This window comes from Acartia tonsa, chromosome 13 (genome assembly GCF_053477335.1).
Source record: "Acartia tonsa isolate MP-2025a chromosome 13, ASM5347733v1, whole genome shotgun sequence".
NCBI lineage: Eukaryota > Metazoa > Arthropoda > Copepoda > Calanoida > Acartiidae > Acartia > Acartia tonsa.
In genome coordinates this window covers 5,582,459-5,610,147 of record NC_137272.1, presented here as the reverse complement: position 1 = coordinate 5,610,147, position 27,689 = coordinate 5,582,459, and the positions used below count along the sequence as shown (strand labels likewise).

Sequence of the window (27,689 nt, the reverse complement as noted above, 5' to 3'; positions counted from 1 at the left end):
CAACTTTTACTAAATATTTCTTGTTTTACAGTTTACAGTTCTACTTAAGCTACACTACTTTTGAATAAATATTTCTTGTTTTTTACGAGTATTGCTCATTTCATTGGCATTTACTGATTTATAATAGATGTATTATCAAAACAAAAAACAAAAATATTTATCATATTTTTCATATTTACCTTTCTACTTTAGAATTTCTACTTGAGAATTTACAACGTTTAAATTGCATTAATTAAAATATGAAATAATTTTATAATAGGTCTAATAAAATATAAAAGATATGTGTATGTGTGTGTGTGTTGTGTGTGAAACCTAAAACTCCCCTTAGATGAGATCAAATTACACACAAAGTTAGACCTGTTACAAGTTACAACGCCTCGACTTGTTTCACTTTATTAAATCATTAAAGCTAAATATTTCCAATCGGTTTTAATTATCATTTTATTAATTTAAAGAAAACGCTCTTTATAGGATATTTTAACTAGCGGGTCCCCTAGAGGTACTTTAGTGGAAAAAGGGGAAGGGGATGGTAAGTCGACCCTCCATCTATTTCAAAAAGAAAAACATGTCTTTTTGAGGGGAAAGGGGATGTAACAAAAAGGAGACCCATATCAGCCTCTAATATAGTTTATATCAACATCATGACTGCGGTCTTAAATTGACAGAAAATCAAAAATGACAAAACCAATAATAGCGAAGCTTTAGAAATTATCCGAGAGAGTCAGAGGGAGAACAATAGGCTGTTTATTACACCAGTCTGGATTTTGATTGGTTGATTCATTAAGTTAAGTGTTTAAACGTATTAACAACTAATTGTAATTCATAGAAGGGTTAATTTCATGTACATAAATTTTTCGGCCAATGTCTTATCCATTTAGATCGCTGTCTGCACTTATTATTGTTCCTTTTCTATCACAATTTCATTTTAATACAAGGTTTGAATTTGATCAGACTATTCTAACGTGTTATTGAATACGATGAAAATAATCCGTTATCAATGTAACTTAACTGTAGTAAAGCTTCACTTTTTAAAAAATTTAACAAGAAAAATGTTCCAAAATTAAAGAAAAAAATCCGCCAATTAATAGAATGAGCTTAGTTTAGTTCTATAAACATGTCTCTCAGAGAGTGTCAAAATTGTTTAAAATGGTTACAACGTTTAACTCGGTTGTTTATTACAACAAGTGTTTCTTACAGGTTAAGATTTTTTAAATTATGAATAAAATTAATGAAGGATCATTTAGGTTAAACCTAAAAAGATAGTATAGAGAATATTACACAAATAAATAGTCGTCTATCTTATATGCCACAGCTAGCTTAAGCCAGGTACAGGTTTACCTGAGCACGCCAAAGAAACTAACTAGCAGGGGTGTTCTAGGAAGGTATTGTGAGTTCATAACTACTCTTACTTAAATCGTAGCTGTAGCTTCCCTACTATGATTTTTTTCAAAATACATTTTCTTGGCTGCTGGGTTTCAAATTTTCTTTCTACAAGAATTATGAAATGAATTGTTTGTTTCAGCGAGCTAGTTTACAAAGTTTAAAGAGCAAATCTAACTGTTAACTGGATATTTCAATCATATAATCCAATCCATAAATGAAAAATAATAAAAAAAATTCATATTCTTTTACTAATTATAAAGTTTTATAGTAGATACTTTCAAAGTTATATAATCTACATTTAGGCTAATTAACCATTCTTATCTTCAATTTAATTTATGAAAGCAATGATAAAAGCCTGGTGAATCTGTATCAGATTGTCCCAGAATATTTCTGAGACAATTCTGAAACACCAAGTCTATTTTTTATTTCTCTACTGCAAATTATATCTTTGAATCAAAGATAAATAAGATTATTTTAAACTAAATCATCTAAACTACAATATGTCTGAAACAAGTAAACTGAAATAATCCTTACAGTAACATTATGGCTTGGTCTGTGTCCATTGTGGCAAAAAATATAAATAGAGTAGATCATACTGAAATAGTTTTCATAGTATACTTAATTCTCAAAATATAGAGCTATACTACACAACAAGAACAAACTTCTTAGTAGAAAATATATTTCACTTTATTCAAGCCTTCTCATGTTTAATCATTTGAGAGTTTCTGTATATTTAATGAATTTGAACTATAACATTAACAATACTGCAGTACATGTTGAAATATCTTAAGAACTGCCAAAAAAATACTGGTAATTTAACAAAATTACTTGCTATGCAAACAAATACCTGTTCAGATGATAAAACAGAGCAGAAATGCAATTGTAATATTGTTTGACTGCAAGATCCCAAAGATTGAAAAAAAATCAGGTCTGTATAGATCATTTGAATTAGTATATCAGATTCTAAATAATAAAACACTTTAAAAAAAGAAGAGACCTTCTTTGATAATTTGTTCAACAAACAAGAAGTAGGTTCTGGTATCAATCATCAATGTAATTTGTGTCATTTATCTGATCATATTGTTAAACATGTACTAATATTACCTGTCAGAAACACTCAAATGATTAAAATTGAGAAGGCTTGAATAAAGTGAAATATAATTTCTACTAAGAAGTTTGTAAGGATTTTTTTAGTTTACTTGTTTCAGACATATTATAGTTTAGATAATTAAGTTTAAAATAATCTTATTTATCTTTGATTCAAAGATAAAATTTGCAGTAAAGAAATTAAAAATATACTAGGTGTTTCAGAATTGTCACAGAAATATTCTGGGACAATCTGATACATATTCACTAGGCTTTTATCATTGCTTTCATCAATTAAATTAAAGATAAGGATGGTTTATTAGCCTAAATGTAGATCATATAACTTTGAAAGTATCTACTATAAAATTTTAAAATTAGTAAAAAGAATATGAATTTTTTATTATTTTTCATTGATGGATTGAATAATATGATTGAAATATCCAGTTAACAGTTAGATTTGCTCTTTAATTCATTTCATTTAATTCATTTCATAATTCTTGTAGAAAGAAAATTTGAAACCCAGCAGCCAAGAAAATGTATTTTGAAAAAAATCATAGTAGGGAAGCTACAGCTACGATTTAAGTAAGAGTAGTTATGAACTCACAATACCTTCCTAGAACACCCCTGCTAGTTAGTTTCTTTGGCGTGCTCAGGTAAACCTGTACCTGGCTTAAGCTAGCTGTGTGATAGCCGAGAAATTCATGTTTTTTCCAGCCAGTTGGCGGATAGATAAGCGTTCAGACGGACGGACATTTTGAATTATGTAGTAGATTCGCTTCTAAGAAGGTCCATAGTCATATCTACGTTAATTAGTTAAAATTTAAAAAATCTTGAAGCCGGCTGCAATTTTATATATGGAGTTTTACTATATAAATACTAAGAAATTTTACTTAATGGCATATATTCTCTCTTTTTCGAAGCCACTTTTTTTCACAGCCGGCTTCAAAGTAATATATGTTAAGGATAATTCTAAGGCAGTTTCTCTAATTTCCTAAAACTTTAAATTTTTAAAAGTAATTTTGTCGCTCATAGTAGGTTAGGTTAGGGTAAAAAAGAATATTAGAGCACCACAAGTATATTTTCCGTGGGGTTTGGGCCCAACACAGGACTATAAAAAAGTTAATTAATTCAAAATTTTAAAAAGGTGGATATTTTTTATAAGTAATTTTTTTTCTTTAGATTTTTGAGTGAGATATTAAATGGCGATGAAGACATCTACCTTAGACAGGTAAGTGAATTTTAACCAAGCCCTTCAAGACATAAATTTAAAGTTTCATTTGGCGGATTTTTCTTAAATTTTCGAACCTTTTTTCAAGTATGGCTTGGAAACCGATTAATATCCGCTGGATGATAACTGGTTCTAAGAAATACTGAAAAAATTACACGTATCAGCAGCTCGGAGCTTACAAAACTAGTTTTAATCTTATAATTGTTCATTTTTATATCTGCGAAAAGCTGATTATAATACGATGCGAGTAATAACTATTCTTGTTTAATTTTAAATCACTCACGAATATACGTAAATGATATACATAAAGAGTAGCTGCACTTCCTAAATATATATATTGCCAACATGTAAAATCATTTCAATATGCAAAATTGAACATGCATAAAATGTGTAAAAATTTTACACTTGGGTATTCAATGTATATTTGCAAAGTATTTTGCGAATTTAGAAAAAGTTTTGAGTTTTTTAGAAGCGTTTTTACTTAATAGCTAGAAAATGTACATGAAATTATTTCAAAGTAGATAATTATGATATTAGATCAATACTAAATATTTAATCTTTAGTTATAGTGTAGGTGTAAGTTTTTGGTTGATAAAAAAATCATAAAATATTTATAAAAAAGCTTGAAATACTTTTTAGAAGCTTTGTTCATACATATATGCATCAAAAGTTTTTCTTATTTTTTATTCATACATATATACATTAGAGACCTTATGATTTGGAACACAGAAACCTTACCATAGACTTAAAAAGATAATAAAAAAAATAATGATTTCATGATTTAATTATTTTGCCTCCCTAAAAGTATCTTAACTTTGAAGGCATGGCAAATAGCATAGTCTTATATTCAGAGACGTTTAAGTTTTTTTATTTTTAGGGGGATGAAATGAGGGGTTTCAAAAGTTTGAGGGGGAGATTCTAATTTATTTTAATTTGTTTTAAGAGTAGTAAAATGAGGGTAAACGCCCCTTTACCCTCGCCCTTTGACGTAAATGACTACATCAATTATGCCTCCCTTAAAACCCTTTTGGTTAAATTTGTAAGTTAACAGTGCTTTGTTTGAAGCATACTTGATTTTCATTAAAGGATAATTATTTTCAGGTTTTATTTCTCGAACATGATTCAATCCCGAGGTCTCCTAAAACACATACACACACGTACTCAAAATTCAAACCTTTCATAAACTTTTTAAGAGGGCGGAAAGGAAAGGCGAAGTTCTCTCTTTAAAATTTGATGTAAAAAAGTTTATTGTACTTATATGTAAATGCATCCCCACTTTTACAGATGATAAAATTGGATGCATATGTATGTATAGTGAAAGATATATCATGGAAAGAAAACGAAGCAGCGGGTTTCGTCGTATTTTCACAGTAGCTTTTGATAGTTAATTTTAGGTTAGGGTAGATAAATGTTAATAAGGGCAGGGTTAGGGTTAGGAAATTGGCCCTACAGGGTGAGCCCCCGCAGGGGCTATAAATAGGAGAAAAGCTACTGTGAAAATACGATGAAACTCGCTACTTCGTTTTCTTTTTATAATCCGTAAGTTCTATCCACAAGTCGTAAGGGCTATTTCATCTGACAAAATAATTTTTAAAATATTCTTGCTTATTTTCTTATTTTTAAGGTTCAATGGCTGACATTGTCAGCAGTTATCGCAAACCCTTATTCATGCCTCTGCTGCGAGCTAAGAAGAGTTATTTATTGCATCGTATCATAGACAGCTTTACGCGGATATAAAAATAAAAAATTATAAGCTTAAAACCAAATTATTTGGCCCCGAGTTACCGATGGCCCGGGCAAACAAAACCTGTATTAATTTTCTGATTTTTGTTTTAATTTTCGTGGAAAGTTGTCCATAATACGGTGCAATGAAATATTTTTCAATGTGGCTGAGAACAGGTTCTAATCCAGCAGATATTTATCGGTTTCGAAGCCATAATTGAATATATCTTCCTTTGTCGTGCTTAGGCTGTTATTATCATCAACAAATATTCCAGCCCACTTTATATCATAAAGTATTCATATATCTAAAAAATATTTCCTTATCATTATTGAAATTTGAAACTTATCACTTCTGGAATTTTATCAAACATTGTTATTTTCCTGAGAGTAATAGATTTATACTGTAGATAGTTACTCATAGCAACTTTTCTCAGTTATCCCTTGTTTGGCAGGTGAAAATGTAATGTCAATTTACCATTTTCAATTGTTCAAAACTAATAAAAAAAACACATAATGGGTAAAGAAGCAGTTTAAGGATTGGTCTATCAAATCCTACTGTATAAAGTAGTTTTTTTTTGTTCGGAGCTTAAAATTTCGATAACTACTGAACAGATTGAGTTCTCCATTTTATGGAAGATTCTTATAGGTCCATGGATGGTTTTAGGCTATTTAATTGTTTTATTCAAGACTGGTTTTAGGCTACTTTCTTACTTTCATTACTTCTTTTGAATACATATCTTTTAGAAGCTAGGAGCGCAGCTGCTAGTATTTTTATAAAATAGTAAATCATTGCCGTGAATTAGACGAATCTACCAAAAAAGTGTAGGAGGCTGTTTAATGTACTCGGACGTATGGACCCTTGTTATAGAGTAGCTTGCGCTACCAAAAAAGGATAAATGCAAAATGTGAAGGAAAAAAAGAATTGGTTACGCACGCAATTTGTGTGTAATTAGTCCTAATGGTGTAATCTTTCTTTCTTATCTTACACCCGCAGATTAGAAACCATGTTGATTTGATTTTTTTTTTTGCGGGGACATACCACTCATGTTACCTTCTTTTATACTAGCGGCTACGCCCCTAGAGGCCTCTAGTGGCAATTTGAATGTTTTTTTTATTTAAAATATCTAATTACAGAAATAATTGGTTTATGTTTCGTTGGAGTCTCTTTTTCGGGAGGGGTAATTTTTTTCCAGGGGCGATTTCTCCTGATAGGGTGGTGGTACCCTCCCCCAAAATAGTTATAAACCTTCCCGGGACTTATGAGAAGCTACCCTGTTAAGGAGAACCCAATCGGTTCAGCGGTAAGCGAGATCCTTCGCTACAAACAAACAGACAAACAGACAGACAAACAGACAGACAGACATCGTTCTACTTTGTATTATAGATATCCTTAAAAAAGTTTTATGGAAACGCTTAAAATAGTTATTATATATTGATTTAATATCTTTGATTTTTTTGAGCTATTACAGATATATGATTTTTTGGCTGTTATATTAGATAACAATTTAAATTCTAACAATCAATACGCTTCTTAACTGTATTTGCATATCTTGTATTAGACATAAATTGTTTTTGCTTTGCTACTTAAGGATGCTGTCATCCTTGCTAAGAAACTGTTACATTGTAATTAATGGTTAGTTTGATTTTATCTCAATCAAATAAATGTTTGTGGAAAGCCAACACATATAAGGAAAGATAACAAGGACAATTGCATCAAAAGCTTACAGAAAATCTCAAATAGAATTAATTAGATATTAGAGTAAAACAACAGAGAGGGAAGGGGTTAGATAATTGTACGTCCTAAACCCGTGGACCATGTGCCAACTTCCAATTGGCTCTTTGAAAATCAACCAATCACGTTAGGATTATGAACACAGACAAATTGCTACAAAAGAGCAGAAAGCAATTTGCTTGCAGACGAAAAAGGTTCCCAACGGGGGGATCCAGGTAGTTGTCTGGTTATACATCTATATTTATAGATTTAATACTTAGATTTATAATTACTTAATTTGTAGGTTGCCCAGAAAATGTACGAGTTGTCAAGAGAACTACAATATTCTTCACAGAAACTTACAAAGTTAATTTTTCAATTGGGACAACCTTTTATTTACAAGTAAGCATAATCTATTTGTTTCAAAGATATATTTTGAACAGAAAACAATCATATGACCCCACTTAACCCATTAATCTATATACTCTTTGAGAGCATAACCCTACGGGCCTCTGTGAACTATCAACCTCAAACAATTCTAACCTAAAAACATTCTGCATTTCTGCATGTTGTAACTGGACAAAGTGTCTCAAAAATTAACTATGTGGCGTCATAAAAATAAGTAACTATCCATCTATTTTTTAGGTGTTTTCTTTTTCACTTTGTCCAGTTATCTGCATGTTTCTAAAAAAAACTTAACTTTCATCAGAAAAAAATGCAGTAGGAAATAATTTCAAAACTAAACAAGAACAAACATATTCGGTGGAAAAGTTATCAAAAGAGTAACGCTCTGCATTTTTTTCTTTATCGATTCATATAATAATCGATTATTTGATAGGGATAGCAAAATACCATCGTGGTCCAACCTGCAGACAGATCTTATGAGTGTCCTGGGCATTCAGAGGTATAATCAAACCATCGAAACTTCAGTACAAGTAATTTTACAAATAGTTTATACATTTTATTGCAATGATAACGGTAAATAAGAAGAAAACTATTTTTAAGACTTTAGTACAGCTAGTAGTAAGCTTTTTTTTAAATGAGGAAAAGAAACTCCTCCTATTTAGGAAGTCGGCAATTGCAGTCAAGTTGCATTTTTTTTTTGGGAAAATGTCAGCTTGACAATGATCCGCGTTCAGTTGCAATTTTACTTTATATGCTTAATTTGCTAAATTCAGCTCCAATTAAGTCAACATTTCATCTTTATAATAAAAATGATGTTGAAGCTTTGATCTAATGTATTACATATAAAACATAAAATCACGAAACTTTAAATAATATGACATAATTTATACCTGTCTGAACTTCTTATAATAATTGATGAAACAGAGTGCCTATAAAAATGATGTTTTACTGGAATACCATTGGTCAATTAAAATGTATACTGGCCTGCAATTGGTAGTTCAGACTGTGTATTGTCATATCATTGGTCATTTGTATTATATAACGTTATTTTTTATTAGGACTATAAAGAGCTTCAAAAAAAAGTATTATAATTGAATAACATTAACTATAGAATAGCTGTGCTCCTAAATAAAAGAACCACGCGTTGAATTGTTAAGATAAGATGGTTTAAGTGCATCTTTTATGTGTTTGTTGTATCTGACTATAGAGTGGAGAAAACTTTAGTGCTTACAACTTTCACTATGTAAATAAACTTAATGTTTATCTACTTAAAGGATATTGTACAATAGGCAAGGCTGCACTTTTTACTCTCTATCTTTACTTTTTATAAAAAAAACTTAACAAATTGACAAAAAATTGAACTTGGGGCTTGATTAACTTCCATCCTCAGAAAATAGTTTCAGTCATGGCAAGGCAAGTAGTTTATTGTGTTATAAAAAGTCAGTCGGTTTGGCAAAATATGATAACTAGGAAAGACAAAAAATGGCTATTAAAAAATGGATGGGACATACTGTGGTAATACGACAACCAGACGGACGGGCAGTTTACAGAATTGCTACGCTGTGACTTATCACAACAAGCCCTCTGCACTAATCCCCATTATATCACCATGCACCTCATGACCGACGGTGACCCCGCTATCCAGCGGTCAAACTGGCCTGCCTAAATATGGGGAGGGGCACGAACACGCAGCTATCACGCGCCCCTCACGTAATTATATAACCGGGAGGCGCTGCCTCCCCTTTTACCACAGCTGCCCCCTCAGCCTGTCTACCACCGTGGGGCTAAGCCCTTGTGCCCCACACCCCCTTCAAACCTAACCATTGTTATAATCTGTTGTATATAAATAGTAAACATTCATTGTAAATATTATTCAGTTAAATATATAATTTCTGTATGACTAAATCCTGCTAGTTTGTTTTGGTAGAATAATTCAAGGCTAAGGCTCGTTGGATTCGAACTCGCAACCCTGTGAGCTGAAATGTTCGGCTTACCACATCTTGGTGTCAGCGTGTTTCAATCGAGCCTTACAGAAATTAGCCTATTCTACCTCTGATTGGACCCTTTGGCAAGTAAGGGAACAGTCAGCCGCCAACTGAGAAGCCAACTGACCCGTGAGACGGCCTTTTTAGGTCGAATTTCCATCATTTTGAACGCAATATGTGGGCCTTTGGCCTACGGCAAGCAGATTTAGCCTGCTAAAAGCGCCAGTTACGGCGCTTTTTCCGTACCGTGTAGGAGTAGCGCTAGGTGCGCAGCCACGGTAATCGGATAATTTAGCTCAAACGGCTACAAAACTGAGTCTAAATTGGCAAGTGTAGCTGGGACAAGCCCCAGGACACCCAGGCCAAACCTACGAGACGGACAGCTAGGTGCTGGTCTCCCTGAGAAGGCAATGTGTGGCTGCGAAGCTTCAGCACACAAGTAAGGCCTACCACTGCGACGGATAGCAGAATTTGAGCCACAGGCACGGCAGGATGGGACATTCCCTGCCGCTGCCTTCCAGGATTCGAACCCGAGGCGCTGCAGGACGGGCCATTCCCTGCCGTCATCTTTCGGGATTCGAACCAGCGGCGCTGCAGGACGGGACATTCCCTGCCGCCGTCACCCCTCTGAACCTTGCAGGACGGACATTCCCTGCTGCCAGTGCTTCCAGAATCACACCTAGAGCTCCTAGTGATAACAACACATAAGTGTGTATAAATGTCAACCAAGTGATAAAAAGAAATATAAAATTGTTGACCCAGTGATAATTGATAAGTGATTCGAAGCTACAGTCTAAGCCACCATGGTAAGCGATACTACCATAGCTGCGGTTCGGCCACCACCGAAGTTTCTGCCAACCCCAGCCGAACGGGAGGCCCCCTTGTCTCAAGGGCAGGACCTCCACTTCCCCTGCCATATCAGGGTGAGGTTTCCCACTCCTGACCCTGCCCAGCACGTACAGGTTGATGCCATGGTCGATTCTGGCAACCGTGTACCAGGGTCTGCTGTAATTTCTGAACACCTCATGCACGCAATGGGCGTGCAACGCATGTTGATTCCAGACAACACCCAAATCCTGACTGCTAACGAGGAAGGCCAGCCCCTCCAGGTAATAGGAAAATTAAAAGAATTATATATGGCAGTTTCACACACCCTTATACTCCATCTGTACCACGTGACTGTGGTACGGAACCTCTCACACCCTCTGAACCTAGGAGGGTATTTTCTCAAGGAGTTCGGAACTAGGCTCTGTTTCGACATGCAACCCCCCTGCTTGTGGGTGCGTGGGGAGTTCATCCCACTCCGTGGCGTCCCCATCGACCGGGAGACCGCCGAGAGAGAGTTGAGTTACGAGGGGCCTCTGCCAGGCCCACTGCCAGAGCAGCCGCGTGTGGTCGAGAAAGGCATGCACTGGGTGGACACTGCACTAAACGCCCATAGGGGGACCAACCTGCTAGCCATGGGGTTGCCCCCAGTGCCCAAGGTGCCGCTGGAGAACCTGCCAACGACGTTTCCTGAGATTGCCAGCCCTCCAGAACCGATCTTCTCCGCCGACACCTTCATCAACGGCCAGCCGTGTCCACCTGGCCCCCTCTACCTGGGACCCCCAGCCATTCAGCCAGCCGAGTCCGAGTCCAGACCCGTCAAGTCGCGGTCTGATGCACCCGGAGCCACACGCAACTCCCAGGAATCAGCCTCTCCCAGCGCCGTGCCCGTCAAGTCGTGGCCGGCCGCCTCCGGAGCCACGCATGGCTCCGCTGACTCAGCCTCTCCTAGCGCCGAGCACGTCAAGTCGCGGCCGGACGCCCACGGAGCCCAGGCTGGTCCCAGCGCCCCGGCCTCTCCCAGCGCCAAGCCCGTCAAATCGTGGCCGGACGCCCTCGGAGCCACACCTGGCTCCGACACGCTAGCCCCTCCCGAGGCCGAGCCCGTCAAGTCGCGGCCGGTGGGTCCCGGAGCCGAAGCTGACCCCGCGCCAGCCACGTATAGGCTAAGCGCTGTCACTCCAACTGATGGCCAACCACCCCAACTTCGCACGGCCAAGCGGGTGGTCTTGCCTGGCCGCGGCGTCATGGCTGTCCCTGTTGAATTAGTGGGGCACCGTACTAAGGATGCCATCCAACTAGCTGCCCCAGAACAGAGGTTTGGGGAGGATCTTGTCATCCCAGAAGGCCTGTATGCCCACAGGCCTGGCTCCGCCAGCGTGTTTCGAGTGCTGGTGGTAAATGAAGGGGAGACGCCCCTCCTGCTGGACGCTGGCCTCCCCGTGGCTGGGGAGCTGGTCAAGCCTGACATTTTAGAGGTTTCGGATAAGCCTCCCCCTCGTATCCACTCGTTCCATGAGCCTGTTGAGCCCCCAGATATGCAGGAGCTGTGGGAGGCCCTTGAGATGGAGGAGAACGAGTTCCTGCGCAAGGACCCCCTGCTCAAGAAGGAGGTCTGGACCATGTTATCAGAGTACAGGGACGTCTTCTCCAACTCTACCCCCGGCTGCACTGACGTAGTAGAAATGCAGCTGCGCCTCAAACCAGGGACCCAGCCGATCCGCCAGTGATTTAGGGATCTGAACCCGCGGCAGGAGGCTGAGCTGGAGAAGCAACTGGACACCTGGCTACAAGAGGGAGTCATAGAGCCTTCAGACTCCGCCTGGAGTAGCCCCCTGGTGCCCATCAAGAAGAAGGACGGGAGCACCCGCTGGTCCGTCGACTACAGAGCCCTCAACAAGTGCCTGGAACTGGATAGCTACCCTTTGCCCAGGATCCAGCAGTTGGTAGAGCGAGCGGGAGGACACCGCGTCTATAGTGCCTTAGACGCGGTGGCCGCGTACTACACCATCCGTGTGTCCGAGGACAGCCGGCCCTGCACCGCCTTCACCACCCCCAGGGGCTTGTACCAATGGAAAAGGATGCCCTTTGGCCTTGCTACGGCACCGTCTGTCTACTCCAGATTTATTGCAGGGGTCCTAAACCCATTAGGTACGGCCAACCTCCAGTCATATCTTGACGATGTCCTGACCTTTCACCAGGATACCTGGGCCCACCTGGCTAGGCTCCGGGAAGTCTTGGAAGCCCACCGCAGGGGAGGAATCCGCCTCAAGCCAGCCAAGACCAAGCTGTTTCGAGCCAAGGTGGATTATCTGGGCCACACCCTCAGCCGTGAGGGGATAGCCATGCAAGAGGATTATATTGACCATATCCTGGACTGGCCGGCCCCCAGCACCCCCAAGGAATTACTGGCGCTCCTGGGGTTCTTTGGATACTACTGCCTGTTCATCCCAGAGTATGCCGACCTCACCTACGAGATGAATTGGCAGAAAACGGCCAAGACCCTGGCCTGGACGCCTGAGATGGAAGCCCAGCTGCTACAGCTCAAGGACAAGTTCCGCCAAGCCCCCATCCGAGCGCCGCCTAGGTTTGACTTGCCGGCGGTGTTCCAGCTCACCACAGACTTCAGCAGCCGCGCCATCTCTGCCATCCTGAGTCAATGCCAGGATGGCAAGGAGAGGCTGATTGCCGCCGTGGGGCGCAAGACAACCGACCCCGAGACTCGCTACCCGTCCTGGAAGGGAGAGATGGCCCCCATTATGTATGGAATTCGGAAATTTCACGGCATCTTGTCCTACCGCAGCTTCCAGATCAACACTGATTCCTCAGCCTTGCTACAGATGAAGTCGCTGAACACATCCACAGGGATGGTGGCCCGCTGGCAGGAGGAGCTAGCGGCCCTAGATTTCACCGTCTGCCACTGTCCTGGCACCCAGAACACCAACGCCGACGCCCTCAGCCGCCGGGAGGACGACAACATGCCGACAGCTACCGCTGAAGAATTAGCAGAGCAAGCTGAGTACATCCACACCCTCTGCCAGCTAGGGGAGTCCGCAGCTGGCCGGCCCCCTGCCGCACGGCTGGACCCGGCTAGAGTGTTAGAAGCACAGACACAGGACCCTCTCCTGCTCCGTGTCCGCCAGTGGGTGGCCGATGGCAAAGCCCCAACTAAGGCTGAGCTGCGCGGCAAGGAACGAGATGAGCAGCAGTACGCCAGCCGCTTCGCAGCCCTGGGACTTGACGAGCATGGCTGCCTCACCACCACTGACCAGACCCTGACAGGAGAAAGAACAAGATACCTGCTGCCTTCGGCCCTCCAGCAGGACGCGTTCTTTTTAGCCCATGGGACCCCCATGGCCGGGCACTTTGGAATGGACGTTACTATTGCCCGCGTCGCCATGCATTTCTGGTGGCCCAACCTGTCCCGTGACGTCCGCCTGATGGTTCAGACTTGCCCTGAGTGTGTCCAGAAGGTTACCAAGGAAAGGTTGAAGTTAGGAATACATGTGCCCTCCCGCCAGGGGTATCCACAGCAAGTCCTGTTTATTGACCTGGTGGGGCCGCTGCCAGAGACCCCAGCTGGAAATCGCTATATCCTCACCTGTCAGGATGGGTTCAGCCGGTTTGTCAGCCTCTACGCCATCCCCAACAAGCGCACCCTCACGGTGGCTGAAAACCTGCTGCACCGCCACCTGGCCACGTTCGGATGCCCCCTGAAGATCCATTCCGACAACGGGATGGAGTTTACCGGCCAGGTATTCAAGGAGCTGGCCTCTAAGCTTGAGATTGGCCTGACACATCCACCGCCCTACAACCCGCAGTCCAACCGAGTGGAAAGGTTCCATCGGACGCTCAACACAGGCATGCGTCTGTTCCTAGACAGAGAGACGACAACAACTGGGAGCCACACTTGCCTGCCATTGCCTTCGCCTACAACACCAAGGCCTGCAGATCCACGGGCGTGACCCCGTTCCTGGCCTACTTTGGGAGAGAGGCCAAACTTCCGGTGGACATGGTGCTCCGGCTGCCAGACACAGAGTATGCCTCGGTTCCAGCCAACGTCCAAGCTCTCCTGCAACGCTACCATGCCGTGTATGACGCCATCCAGCAGCGAGAGGAGGGAACCATCCGGAGGAGCGCGGCCGCCTACGAAGGCACGGCCAAGTACGAGGTTGGAGACTTGGTCTGGTACCTGGCCCCCCGCCTGGTGCCAGGGAAGGCAGCCAAGATTACCAAGAGGTGGACTGGCCCCTGGAAGATAGTGCGGCAAGCTACAGACGTCCATTATGTCATCAAACCTGCCTCTCCAACAGCCAGGATCTCGGAAGTCACCGCGAATGTAGGCCGACTGCGCAAATACACTGGAGATGTAACTGCCCATCAGATTCCAACAGACATTCAAGGCGACCTGGACGGCGACGAGGATGCCACCGAGCTGCCTGCCGGAGCTGCGGCGCCGCCAGCTAGTGACCCAGGACAGTTCCCAGTGTACCAGCCAGCCGCCGCCGCCCCACAGCCTAGCGGCCAGGATCGTGACCCGGTAGAAGAGAACCTGCAGCATCAACCCAACGAACCACCGCCGCCGCCGCCAGCTCCAGAGCCACCCAGAGATGCCATCTGGAACCCTGATACTGACATGGAGAACCTGCCGGCCAGCAGCGAGCCTGTAGGAGGAGAGGCGGCCACTGCGATGGAAGAGGCGGCCCCAGAGGACGAAGCTGAAGCAATGTGCCCCCTGTTGATGACAGCCATCCCCATCCGAGTAGGAGCTAGGAGGCCAAGTAACCTGGACCAAGCAGGCGCCCCCATGGAGTTTTATGCGCCTTCCTCCATCATTATTCCCCCCTTGGGAGCCTCCAGAGTTGGCCTAGGCCTCCGTGTCCAGTTACCCGCCGAGACAGAGTTAGTCCTGCAGACGAGGCAAAATTTCCAGCGACGGGGCTTGGCCGTCGCTAACCCACGGCTGGAAGCCAACCGGGAGTTGACAATGCTGATATCCAACCACAGCCAGACAGAGCAGCGAGTGTCCCGCGGAGCCTGTATAGCCAGAGCTGTCCTCCACCGAGCTGTGCCCCAGGAAGAGCCTGTCCTGCGCAGACATAGGTTGTCGTATCCCCAGGTTCAAGGCCTGGTGGCTCGAGAGCCCCGCAACCCTTGAAGGGGAGGTTGTGGTAATACGACAACCAGACGGACGGGCAGTTTACAGAATTGCTACGCTGTGACTTATCACAACAAGCCCTCTGCACTAATCCCCATTATATCACCATGCACCTCATGACCGACGGTGACCCCGCTATCCAGCGGTCAAACTGGCCTGCCTAAATATGGGGAGGGGCACGAACACGCAGCTATCACGCGCCCCTCACGCAATTATATAACCGGGAGGCGCTGCCTCCCCTTTTACCACAGCTGCCCCCTCAGCCTGTCTACCACCGTGGGGCTAAGCCCTTGTGCCCCACACCCCCTTCAAACCTAACCATTGTTATAATCTGTTGTATATAAATAGTAAACATTCATTGTAAATATTATTCAGTTAAATATATAATTTCTGTATGACTAAATCCTGCTAGTTTGTTTTGGTAGAATAATTCAAGGCTAAGGCTCGTTGGATTCGAACTCGCAACCCTGTGAGCTGAAACGTTCGGCTTACCACAATACAAAAGGTCTTACAATTCCTAAAGTTACTATAGTTAGTGTTTTAATTTTTTCTTATAGTTTTTTTTCCATTGTTATACAGGCGGACAATTTTATAATTTTTGCATGAAAGTTTAGGACAACTGATGAAATGCTGAAAGTTCTGATTGCAAATATGGAATTACATGGTCATGACCACATTGAACTTTTTGTTAAAATATCCAGGTAATAATACTTTTTACAACATGTAAGGAATTGGTCATAGGAATTATATCTTGTGTAAATGGATATAGAATGAGAGATATTCTCGCATACCATTATTTAATGATTTTAACATCTGGCTAATATAACAACCCAACCTCCCCTTCCCTTTTGACTTAACCCAATCTCCTCACCTGACTATGGAGGAATGTGTTGACCAATATCTGAGGACTAAATTTGCAACCTAAAGTATAAAATGGAATTCCATAGGTAAGCAATTTCAGTAGAAATTGTTTATAGCTTTTATCATATTTTTATTTATTTCTCACATCCAATGAATGATTATCTCATCTCTTTTATGATCATATATAGAAAGAATAATATTTTTTTATCAATTAAAAATGTGTTAGTAACTTGGAAGAGCTATGGGTTGAATTAATTCAGCTGATGAAGTTTAGAGATGCACAGACAGTTTCACAGGTTATCTTAACATGTACTTTATAATGAGTTAGCAACATTTTTATCTCATGTATAACTATCTATAACTATAACTGAGTATCTTTCTGATGATTGCAGAAGCATGAAACTCTGAGTAAAATAAAATAAAAATTAAAGATAAAATGTTGTTTTACTTTTAGGTATCTTCTATTATACTTATGTATTTTGATCATAAAATCTTATTTGTAATATTTAGCTTCAAGACATCTCAAGAAATACTCAAGATAGCAGAGATATGTTTGATATATCAGCCACAGGAAGCTCTACAAGTTCATCTAGCTCTGATAGTTCCCAAGCATCTAGTTCTACTTCTGATGCAGCATATGATAGATCAGTATACCAGAATCAAACAAATCAGAAAGAAACATCTCAAGAGCCTACCAATCAGAGGGAAGAAACTCCTAATAAAACCAACCAGAGGGACGAAAATCTTAATCAAACTAATCAGAGGGATGAAAATCCTAATCAAACCAATCAGAGACAAGAATACCAGAGAGAAACCAATAAGAGTTCAGAAAATGCAAATAGAGATCCTGAATGCTGTAATGAAAAAGAATGCAGGTAAAGAATGATTACAAAATTTTATTCAAAATTATTATTTTTTTTCAATTTCAAGAGTAATATGTAACTTTTTTAGTCTGAAAAGTTTAAATTTGTAATTGTATAGTGTAAACTTGAAGCATAAAATACATACTTCAAATAGATTATGAATAAACATAACCTAAAGTTGAATACAATATACATATGTAAACAAAAGTTTTTTTTTTGGCTGCAAATTGATATCGTATTATTTTTCCATGGCTATATTATAATTGCTTATCTTATTTTAATTGATCCAGTTTTAAAACTGCAGGGGTGTTCCCGGGATTAAGTATTTCCCTTAGCCTTTAGAACAAATCTGTAAAAGATTGAATCAATAGCTACATCACGTAGGAGGATATATCTGTGCACAGCAAATAATTTATTATGATAATTATACTGTCAAAATTCAAATATCTATATTGACATATTTCTAATTTAGATGTGATGATACAAATATTGGTAAGAAGCCTGGGCCATTTTTTGATTATGAAATAAGTAATCAAAAAAAATATCTATTTCTTAATTTTTCATAGATTAATTAATTCAATGTATTTGATATATTAAATAATTCAATTTAAAATCAACAATCATAATCAAATTATTAGAAGGCTTAGTTCCTCATGACAAGAGCAAAAATAACCAATCTAAGGAGATTCTAAGGTATATATTTTTTTGTAATATATAAGCATGACTTACGCCTGGCCTATTAAACAATTTAATATTTTATTCAAATATTGAGGTGTTACATATTTGCTTATATATTTGCTATTGCAATTATAAGGGAACTTTATATTGAATTGGTTTACTCTAATGTTCTGTCCAATCTCCACAGAAATGAAATGGGTGAGGCTACTAGTAACTTCATAACATAGTGTAATTTCAAAATTGTCAATAACTTTTAACTACTTATTCTGTTTAGAGATGACTCAAAGAGATCTAAAAGTCAGTTGCAACTTCCTAAGATGTCAAGTAATAAGAGAAATACCCCAAGAAATATATCTGAACAGGAAGATAAGTCAGCCAGCAAAAACACTCCTCCAACTGATTACAAAATACCAGTCATAAAAGTCAATCCAAGCAAAACTTCTGGTGATGAATCAAATGATGATCCTGCAAAGAAACAACCTTTGGAAAGTCTTGAATTTACCAAGTTTGAAGATTTACCAGATGGTTGTACTTGCACAACTGTTTGTTCTTGTCCAGTTGAAGGCAGTTCAAATGAAAATAGAAATGAATCGTTTGATTCAACACAAGGTCAGCCACCTTCTCCAAATGACCCATCAGATGTGGATGGTTATGAATCTGATCTTGATACAGGCATCCCTAAGGAATCACAGAAGGAGGAGGAACAACAGTCTAAGTATAATCAACAAAATGAGAGCCAGGAAGAGTTTGTTGAAAGACATCAACAAGCGAAAAATGCTTCCCCCAAATATATCATTATTGACAAAGCAAATGAAACTAATGATGCTGTCAATCCTGAAGTTGCCCAGTCATCAAATGAAGAACAAAATAAGGAGGTTCTTAGAAATAAAGCCTTAGGTAGTGATGAGAACATCATTGACAACACTAATACAGAAACTAGACAAGATGTTACTGAAAGTAGACCTTCAAAAATAAATGAAAGTGAATCTGATGTCAATATTGAAGATACACAAGATGGAGAGGATACTCTGACTGAAAATAATAAGTCCTTGACATCATCTCCTGATCCAATCTTCGAGTCTACAAGAATTGAGGGCCTTGGCAAGAGGTAATCTTTTCTAAATTGAATTATTTATTGTCTTAAAAGTCTATAATGGATATGAATATGTTTAGTCATTAATATTTTAACAATTTTAGTACCCTGAGAGGAGTTAGAACTGTGTTGGTGCTAGCTGACCAAGAAAAAGAATATTTAGACACTAAGCAATCCATCCTTAGGTAATACATTTATTTTCTTTAGGCATTTTAGTTAGAAACTAAATTTTTTTTTTTTAAATTAGTTTTCATCAATTTATTTAACGCTAGCTGGTACGCCCCTAGAGGCCTCTAGGGGCACTTAGGATGGGGGAGTTCAATCCCAAACCCATTTTGTTTTTTAAAACCACCCCCCCCCCCCCCTCCTCATCACACAATTTTTTTGGGGGGGGGAAATTTTTCTAGGGGCGATTTCTCTTGAGAGTGTGGTGGCACCCTCCCACAAAATAGTTATAAATCTTCCTGGGACATATATATGAGAAGCTACTCTGTGAAGGAGAACCATATCGGTTGAGCTGTTAGTGAGATCTATTGGTACAAACAGACAAACAAACAGACAGACAGAAGACATCATGTTACTTTATTATAAGGATACTTTGTTTAGGTTGATAAAGCTGGAAAATTTGATAATAGTTGATGATCAGGAGGAAGCTGATATGAATTTGGACACTGTTAACCTTGTTATCTGTATTGGAAACTATAGTCTCATCAAGGTACCTTTTTTTTTTGGGGGGGGGGGGTGAAAATCTGTTTAAATCTCCCTAGAGTTGAGAGAGGAGTGGCTTTGACAGACCTAGCACAAAATAGCTTAAATCTCGTCATGAGGTCTTCCAAATCTTTTTTAGATTATACAGTTTTTACAGCAATTTAAAAGATCTTACAGGTCATTTCAATATGCAATTTACTTTCAAATAATGCACTACATTTAGATTACAAAATGCATTAAGTATTTTATAAGTATAAAAGCCAAAAAAATGTTAGTAGGAATTTTTAATTTTTGTAAAGTTTATTGTTCCCTATATTTTTTCTTTCTTTTTGTTAGTTTGTTAATTTATTACATTTGTGGGGAAAATAAATTAAAAGCGACAATTCAACAAAAAAAACAGCCTAAAATTCATTTTCTTTTTGAATTTAGATTCATTACCGTGCAAGGAAAAGAAACTTTATTTACTTTAAATGTTAGAAAAACAGTTTTTATTAGAAAAGCTAGGTGCTGGTTTTGATTCTAAAAAACTTGTAAACAAGCATAGTCTTTCACAGAGTTCAATGAAAGGGTAGTTTTCAAGTTTACCAAGATCTTTTAATGTTTCTATTGATTAAATCTTATCTCTAGTTATAAAATGAGATTAATTCAAACATTGCATATTTCACAAGATTCCAATATTTTGATAACTATCTATATAACACAAAATAACAGTTTATATAATGAAGTTGGATTCTTTTTTGTTTATAAAATTGTTGGCTGCTTTGTGTTATGACATGATTTTTTTTTTAGAATTCTTATTCTGTAAGACAAACTTTCATTCATTTTCAGTGTAGTTCACTCTATTCTGAGAGAAATGTCCCATTGGTGCTCAGTTTCGGCCATAATTCCAGGAAATCTTTGGCAGCCCTACCACTTCAAGATGCTTGGTGAGTTACAATTTTACTTGTTTTCTGGAAAAATAAAGTTAGATAAACATTGGTAATACATAAAGTATGTAAGTTCATTTTAGTGAAGTGTTTTTGTTTAACAACTTATCTATCTCACAAATTTTGTTTAGCTATGTGGTAGATCATTATAAAATTTTAGAAAAAGTTAAAAGAAGATAGATTAACCGTAGGAGGAAAAAAAAAACTCAAAATCAGCCATATGACGTTATAAAATTGAGGGATTATCCATCTCTTTTTTAGGTTTTTTCTTTTCCACTTCTCCTCTTATCTCCCTCATTTATATGACGTCACATGGCTGAATTTTTAGTTTCTTTGTCCCCATAAGTTAAACCTACAAATATTGTAATTCCAATGCTCTTGTAGTTTACAAGGAAAAAATATGATAAAACAAATATTTTTTAATCTTATATGAAGGAAAAGAAAACTTAAATTAAGGAAAGATACAAACAAGAGTAAAAATTATTGATGAGTTCATTGTTATATTTGTCTTACTCTTTAGGACCGTTGTTAATGCCCTGCTGGAAGGGGCGGAGTATACAGAAATGATAAGACCAAGGATTACTGTTTATGCAAGAGACTCAGGTGAAAATTTTTCAGCAAAGTTCAGCAGTAGAAATTTTCTTTTTACTTTTTTTTTACTCTTATTTATAACAAGGGCATGTTAAACGTCAACTTTTCATATTGAGTAAACTTGGAAGGTGAGCTAAATTACTCAGGGATATAAAGGGATAAGACAATAACGATAAATTGATGTACATCCCGAATGATGAGAAATAAAAATACACCTTCTGTAGATAAAAGTTAGTGGTTAAAACGTTTGAACACAAAATTTAAATTAAACATCAAATTCAAAATCACTAAAGTCCCCAAAGTTGTTTAGCCAACAAATAAGAAAAATTTATTATACAACTTTGGGGACTAGTGTAATAAACAGCCCGTTGTCCAATTTCTCTGTACAAATTACTTTATGCCAGAAACTATTTTTGACTGCTTTCAAAAGTTTCTTTACCTAAATTTTGATCTAATCTTCTGACATTTGAGATAGATATCTAAATAGCTAATAATACATTGGTCATTTTCAGTCATGCTATTACTTTTATTATTTTTTTTTTATGGAATATTAACATATATTTTAATCGTTCTTGTTTTCTTAAAAAACCAATAAAACTGTAGTAGGAGTATTCTATGAAGCAAGAACAGCACTGAATGAAGTGGCAATTGTTCGTGAACTTTCTGACAAACATTATCCCTCCCTGGAAATATATTTAGACCAGTCCAAACTTTTCAATATCAAGGTAGATTACTTTATGTAGATTTTTATTTAATTTTATATTAATTTTTATCAGTAATTTATAGTAATTTTTATCACATGTGACATTTTTTACCAGGGCTCGGCAGCCGCGCGTCAAAGGCATTTATGCCTGATGGAAATAGACTTTATAAAAAGCAATATGTTTTTTTATAATTCGGAAATTGCTTATCCGAATGATTTTAGTTTAATGAATTTTTATAATTGTCCTGGGTTAGTTTTAGCCCATTTTCCTGACTTACATCGTCCTCCCCATATAGGTTTGGGGTAAAGTCTCTATTAACTTTGTAATTCACATTGTAGTCTAAACTTGTTCCTATTATGGTAATATGTTTTTTTTTGTGTAATTTGTTTACTTAAAACTAATTCAATTAAAATTAATTATTTTAATTATTTAGGGCATTGGAGTATCTGTTTGTACAGGTTTATCTAGCTCAGGTCAAACAGCACACATACACTATAATAAATTATATTTTTTACTTAAAAAAAAATATTTAATGGATATAGATCCTATGGTCTAATTCAACAGTGTTTTACTTTAAATGATCAAAAAAAAACACTCCTCCTCTAATTTATGATAATTGATAAGAAAAAAAATAAGGGGTGTCAATTTTTAAGCCTAACTTTACCTAATCTAAATTAAATACTAACGTATTAGATAATAATTTTCAAATAGCTAGATGAAAAAAAAACACAAAAGTAAATACGTGATAAAAAAAATAAAAGGATTTGTTTTATTGTTATTTTCTAGTTTCAACGTATAACCTGTGTTCTGGCGGTCCCCTGGTGTATCCACACATTACCAGTCTGGTCCTGGATCCTGTGTGTCCAGACAATGAAAAGCTACGGCCTCTGGTACTGCCTGCGGATCATACTCTTGTTGTACATATTCCTAGATCTTCCAGGTAAAAAATGTCTACATAAAATAACCCTTTACAATTTTGCTAATTCTTTTAAAATCTTATGAAATCTTAGATGCTTTTAAGTCATTCAAAGTTAGTTTTAAGCTTTGTTTAAAACTTTTTCTTTATATTGGGGGGTGGAGGTGTAGAACCCCTCAAAAAAATAGCTTGAAACCACCACAGAACCTGTAGATATTTTCCATGAGAAGCAAAACCTCGTCGGTTCAGTGGTGTCTGAGAGCTTCAGACAGACAGACGTACAGACAGCAGCGTTCTAGATTTACATTTTTCTTCAATCTTTTATATTTAAATAAAGATAAATTAAAGTTTTGTAAAAATAAAGCTGTAGTTTCCATTACAATGTAGGCAAAGTTTTGAATAAAATGACAAAGTTTTCAATTTTCCTTATTAATAATATACATTTTGTAATGAAAGTTGTTGGCTATATGTAATATTCATGCATTCATGACTAGCGTCTGTCTGTTATTTTAAGGAAAATGTTACTTATTTAAATCTTAGAGATTACTCAAACCTTCAAATTAAAAAAGACCTAAATAAATAGTATTCTATTAACACACAAAACATATTACTTCTCCCATTCCTCACTTAATCACATTTCTGAAGGCTACAGCGCAGCATTTAGTATAAATATCATTATTAAGAACAAGGAGGGCAATGTTGATACAATTTTAATAAGAAATATGTCTTTATTTTGAAAGGTATAATTTCTCATGAAAAGTTTCATACAGGAATGAAGGATCTATCTATATTAAATGTCTTTAAATTTATCTTTTTAATTATTAACAAAAAAATAATTAAATTTTTTTCTTCAGAATTGCCTGTAAGGAGTAATATACATTTTATTAAAAGCGAAGCTTTTCTATAATTAGGGTCGGTCCGTCCGTCCGAGATAGTTAGTTTTTTTTCGTTAATTTAGGTATGTTAGAATTGTTCTATCGATTTCAAACTTTTCATGGTGATTCCTGTAGTAGTTAGGTACGATTTAGAAAGCGTAGCAACTCTCTAATCATTACTAGAATGTCCGTACGTCCACTTTAAACATGTTGATTTATCTACTTTTTTAACAACAACTTTTTATGTGATCTAATTATCCGTTTGATCTGATATTTGGTATATTGATTTCTAGGACAATAAAGTACAATATTATAAGCAAATCAACTCTATAATCAAGTCCTAAAAATGTAAGTATTTCCATAAACATTATCCTGTATCAAGCAGTTTTTCAACAAATTCACTTACAATTTTGCTTCGTCTCTTATACTTTAATATTCTGATTATTCAGTTCTAACATTATACAAGCGTTAATGTCCGTTTGTCTTACCGTTTTAGTGCTTCGCTTTTATGGATGTTGTCATCCTTGTTTTATTACAAATGCTCTCTTTCTTGATAAATTCAAACTTATTTTTTAAAAAGAAAGAAATAGTTATAGACCAATCTTATGAATACCTCATTTTGTAAGATAATATTTGGCAACAATTTCAGCTCTGTTTTTTAAATATCTCTTATAAAAGTTATAAATCCTTAATGTAATAACAGAATGTCTTTGTATGTCTGTAATGAAGGGACTAGCTAACCGGTGAACCGATATAACTTTGTAAAATGAGTAATATATCAAATTGTTCTGTATCTTTATTTTGCCAAAATGAAAGTTCTAAGTTATCTCTAATAATCTCATATAAGACAAATTATATTAATGTTACACAGTAAAGCTTTCACAAAGTTTTAGTTTAGATCCTGTATCAACTAAGTTTTAATGGTGTAAACATATATGTATGGAAAATACTCTCACTCACTATATGTTGATGTTTGTATAATTTTATTTATTATTCTATATAGAATTTATTTTACCTAGTTGAAATATGAATTTAGTTTAAATTAAATAGAGATCAGAAATAAGTAAAAGCATTCAAAAAAAGAGTATTTATTCTCCAGAATATTTAAAAGAGTCTTAATCTCATTTTCTTAAAATTAGAGTTATATACATTTTCTCATAAGGGACAATAAAAGATGGACGAAGAGACAAAGTGAGTCATATAGCAGATGACCATTGGTTATGGAAATTTAAAAACAATTGTTTCTCATGTTTCTTTAATTTCCATGGATAAATATCCAATTCACCTACGCCTTTAGCATTTAGGGGCTTTGTAGTGGAGGGATGGGGCAGAAAAATAGATTAAATAAATCTTATGATCCCTAAAATGGAGAACTCAGGCATATAAATGGTTACCAAACTATTAAAGGACAAACACAAAAAATTTCTGTATAATAGGATTGCTTCTAACCTCTAAATAACATGTTTTTTTTTAAGGGGAGACAGACAGATATATTAAAAAGTTTATGATCCTTAATTTACTTTATTTTTGTTTTTATTGTAGACGTGTGAGATTGTTACTTGATGACCAACAGACCACAATTATGGAGCCAGGATCTTCTCTTTATATCAGGTCAGTCAGTTTTTAATTTATAGCATTCCATTTCATATTCCATTCCTACCTAATTATCCAGAAATAAGGTATAGCTAACAAGCAAAATAAATCTAATATAATAAGCGTTGCCCACCCCCACCCACCCAGCAAATGCTGAAAATTACTTATAGGTTTCGTGATTTTTTCCCGAATTACTTTCGTTTTTGGTATAATCTGCTGATTATCTATCTATAATAAGTATTTATCCAATTAATGGAAGTAGCAAGTCTAAGCAACCATCTACATATGTTTAGAATACATCAATCCTATTCCTCATATTTTATATCCTGAGCTGGATCTTTAATTGATTTTAGTGGTGAGCCAGATCTGGGTGAGCCGAATTTCAGCCAATCACAGCGTGGCATTTCATAAAATGCTATGCTCTCATTGGTGGAAAGTTAGCTCACCCCGATCTGGCTCACCACTAAAATGATTTAAAGATCCAGCTCTGTATTATCTTATCTTATATCCTTTAATCTAGTACCAATGAATAAACTGATCTAATATAATTATATTTATCCATCTATTCACATATCTGATATCCAGGGATCTAAATAGACAAGACGATGGCATCCCAATTGATGTTACAGAAAATCATCCCTTCTCTAGATTAAAATTTATAGTTGAATCGTTTGAACACTTAACTTAAATAATCAACAAATCAAAATTAAAAAGTTCCCAAAGTTGTTAGGCCCACGAATAAGGAAATGTTATTATAAAACTTTTGGGGACTAGTGTATTAAACAGCCCATTGTACCCTCTCTATCTGTCCATTATCAATCTTTTTAAAATCGAAGCTTTTCTATAATTAGGGTCGGTCCGTCTGTCTGTCCGTCTGAGATAGTTAGCTTTTATTCGTTAATTTAGGCATGTTAGAATTGTCCTATCGATTTCAAACTTTGTATGGTGATTCCTGTAGTAGTTAGATACGATTTAGAAAGCGTAGCAACTCTATAATCATTACCAGAATTACCTCTCTATCTGCCTATTATCAATCTTTTTTTTTACCTATATCTGTCTATCTAGAATGAGTGTTCATCCAATCCATCAAGTAATAAATGTAACTGGAGTAGCAAGTCTATACAATTATCCAAAAACTATTCAGGTAAAAAATAGCAAATTTAAAAGGTTGCATCTCTAGCAAATAGGGGCTCAGTGTTCAAAGGGGGCCATCTCAAAAAACGCCTATATCAGAAAACGCCTATATCTTAAAAAACGCTTTTCTCATAAAATGCCTACTGCATTTTTTTTTAAAAAAGCTTTTTTTATATAATAAAATATTATTCGGTTCATGGTTAGTAAGTTCTTAACAGACAAACAATAAAGAAAAAGGATATCAATTAATTATTGCCAATAGTTTCTTTTTAAATCCAACAGCGTTTCGGAGCCGTTTGATTTTAATGCGGCTCCGGCTCCGACCTAAAATTCCCCCCCACGTCTATGTTTGAAATTTGAAGGTTTTAAAAGTTTAATTTTTGATAAAAATGGACTTGAAAAACTTAATAGGGGCATTTGCACATGACAAAACAGAGTTACCAAATTATAATTTATATTCCGGAGCCGGAGTCGTTTTTCAACGAAACTTACAGCTCCGGCTCCAGCAAAATATGGCGTCTCCACGGCTCCCGGCTCCGGCTCCGAAACACTGAAATCCATCAATTATTATAGAATGGTACTGTAACCATTGACATTATTTTCTGTAAAGCGGCTACACTCATAGAGACCTCTAGATGTTCTTGAGGTGTGTGGGGAGGGGGGGGGGGGGATTGAGAAAGTCGGCCCCGGTCACCCACTTTCAATTCCAGTTCTAAAAAAGAAAAGGAAAAAAATTTTTTTGGATGTGGTTGATTTCATTCTGAGGGCAATTTCTCTTGGGATGGTGGTGAAACACTTCCCCAAAATAGTAATCACAGGATCTGTAAAAAAACTACAATTTAAAGAAGTACCATATCGGGTCATTGGTTACAGAGATCCTTTGGTACACACAGACAGACTTAGATCCTGTTTTTTTAATATAAGGATTAAACAGTTAAATTATTTGGTAAATATTCTCTTTAGCACTTTATTTCAGGAAATCTGGGCTACGAGAATAAATGCTTTTACCAGTAAATCTTCTGATGATTAGTGTATATAAAAATTGTAGTTTTTTGCAATAACATTTTCACTGTAATATATTAATGTTTTATAATGCAAATTTAAATATAATTATGATTTTTGTGTAAAAATAAACAACTGGCTTTTATTTATGTTTATTTTATGTTAATTGTTTATTTTTTTGTTATTACCTATAAGTTAAATACTGTAGTCATAATGATAATACAATAATAATGTATATTATG

General features: G+C 37.3%; 1 protein-coding gene across 7 annotated transcripts; it reads left to right on the top strand.

Moving 5' to 3' along the window:
* The first annotated feature begins 1,046 nt into the window (after positions 1-1,046).
* LOC145335515 (uncharacterized) lies at positions 1,047-27,689 on the top strand. Of its 7 annotated transcripts, none has more exons than XM_080181298.1 (20): positions 1,047-1,197; positions 3,649-3,697; positions 7,435-7,532; positions 7,969-8,034; positions 16,118-16,204; positions 16,591-16,660; positions 16,875-17,239; positions 17,700-17,755; positions 17,866-17,920; positions 18,180-19,013; positions 19,103-19,183; positions 19,605-19,713; positions 20,535-20,632; positions 21,153-21,235; positions 21,827-21,948; positions 22,361-22,400; positions 22,714-22,867; positions 25,261-25,329; positions 26,377-26,455; positions 27,422-27,689. In XM_080181298.1, exons 1-20 carry the CDS (start codon positions 1,115-1,117, stop codon positions 27,473-27,475), a joined length of 2,652 nt encoding a protein of 883 aa, XP_080037424.1. In that variant the 5' UTR covers positions 1,047-1,114; the 3' UTR covers positions 27,476-27,689. The 7 variants fall into 7 exon arrangements, with proteins under 7 accessions (XP_080037424.1, XP_080037426.1, XP_080037425.1 ...); XM_080181300.1 differs by having other exon boundaries at positions 1,068-1,197; positions 21,830-21,948; positions 27,422-27,592; XM_080181299.1 differs by having other exon boundaries at positions 1,068-1,197; positions 7,969-8,065; positions 16,113-16,204; ... (1 more) ...; positions 17,869-17,920; positions 27,422-27,592.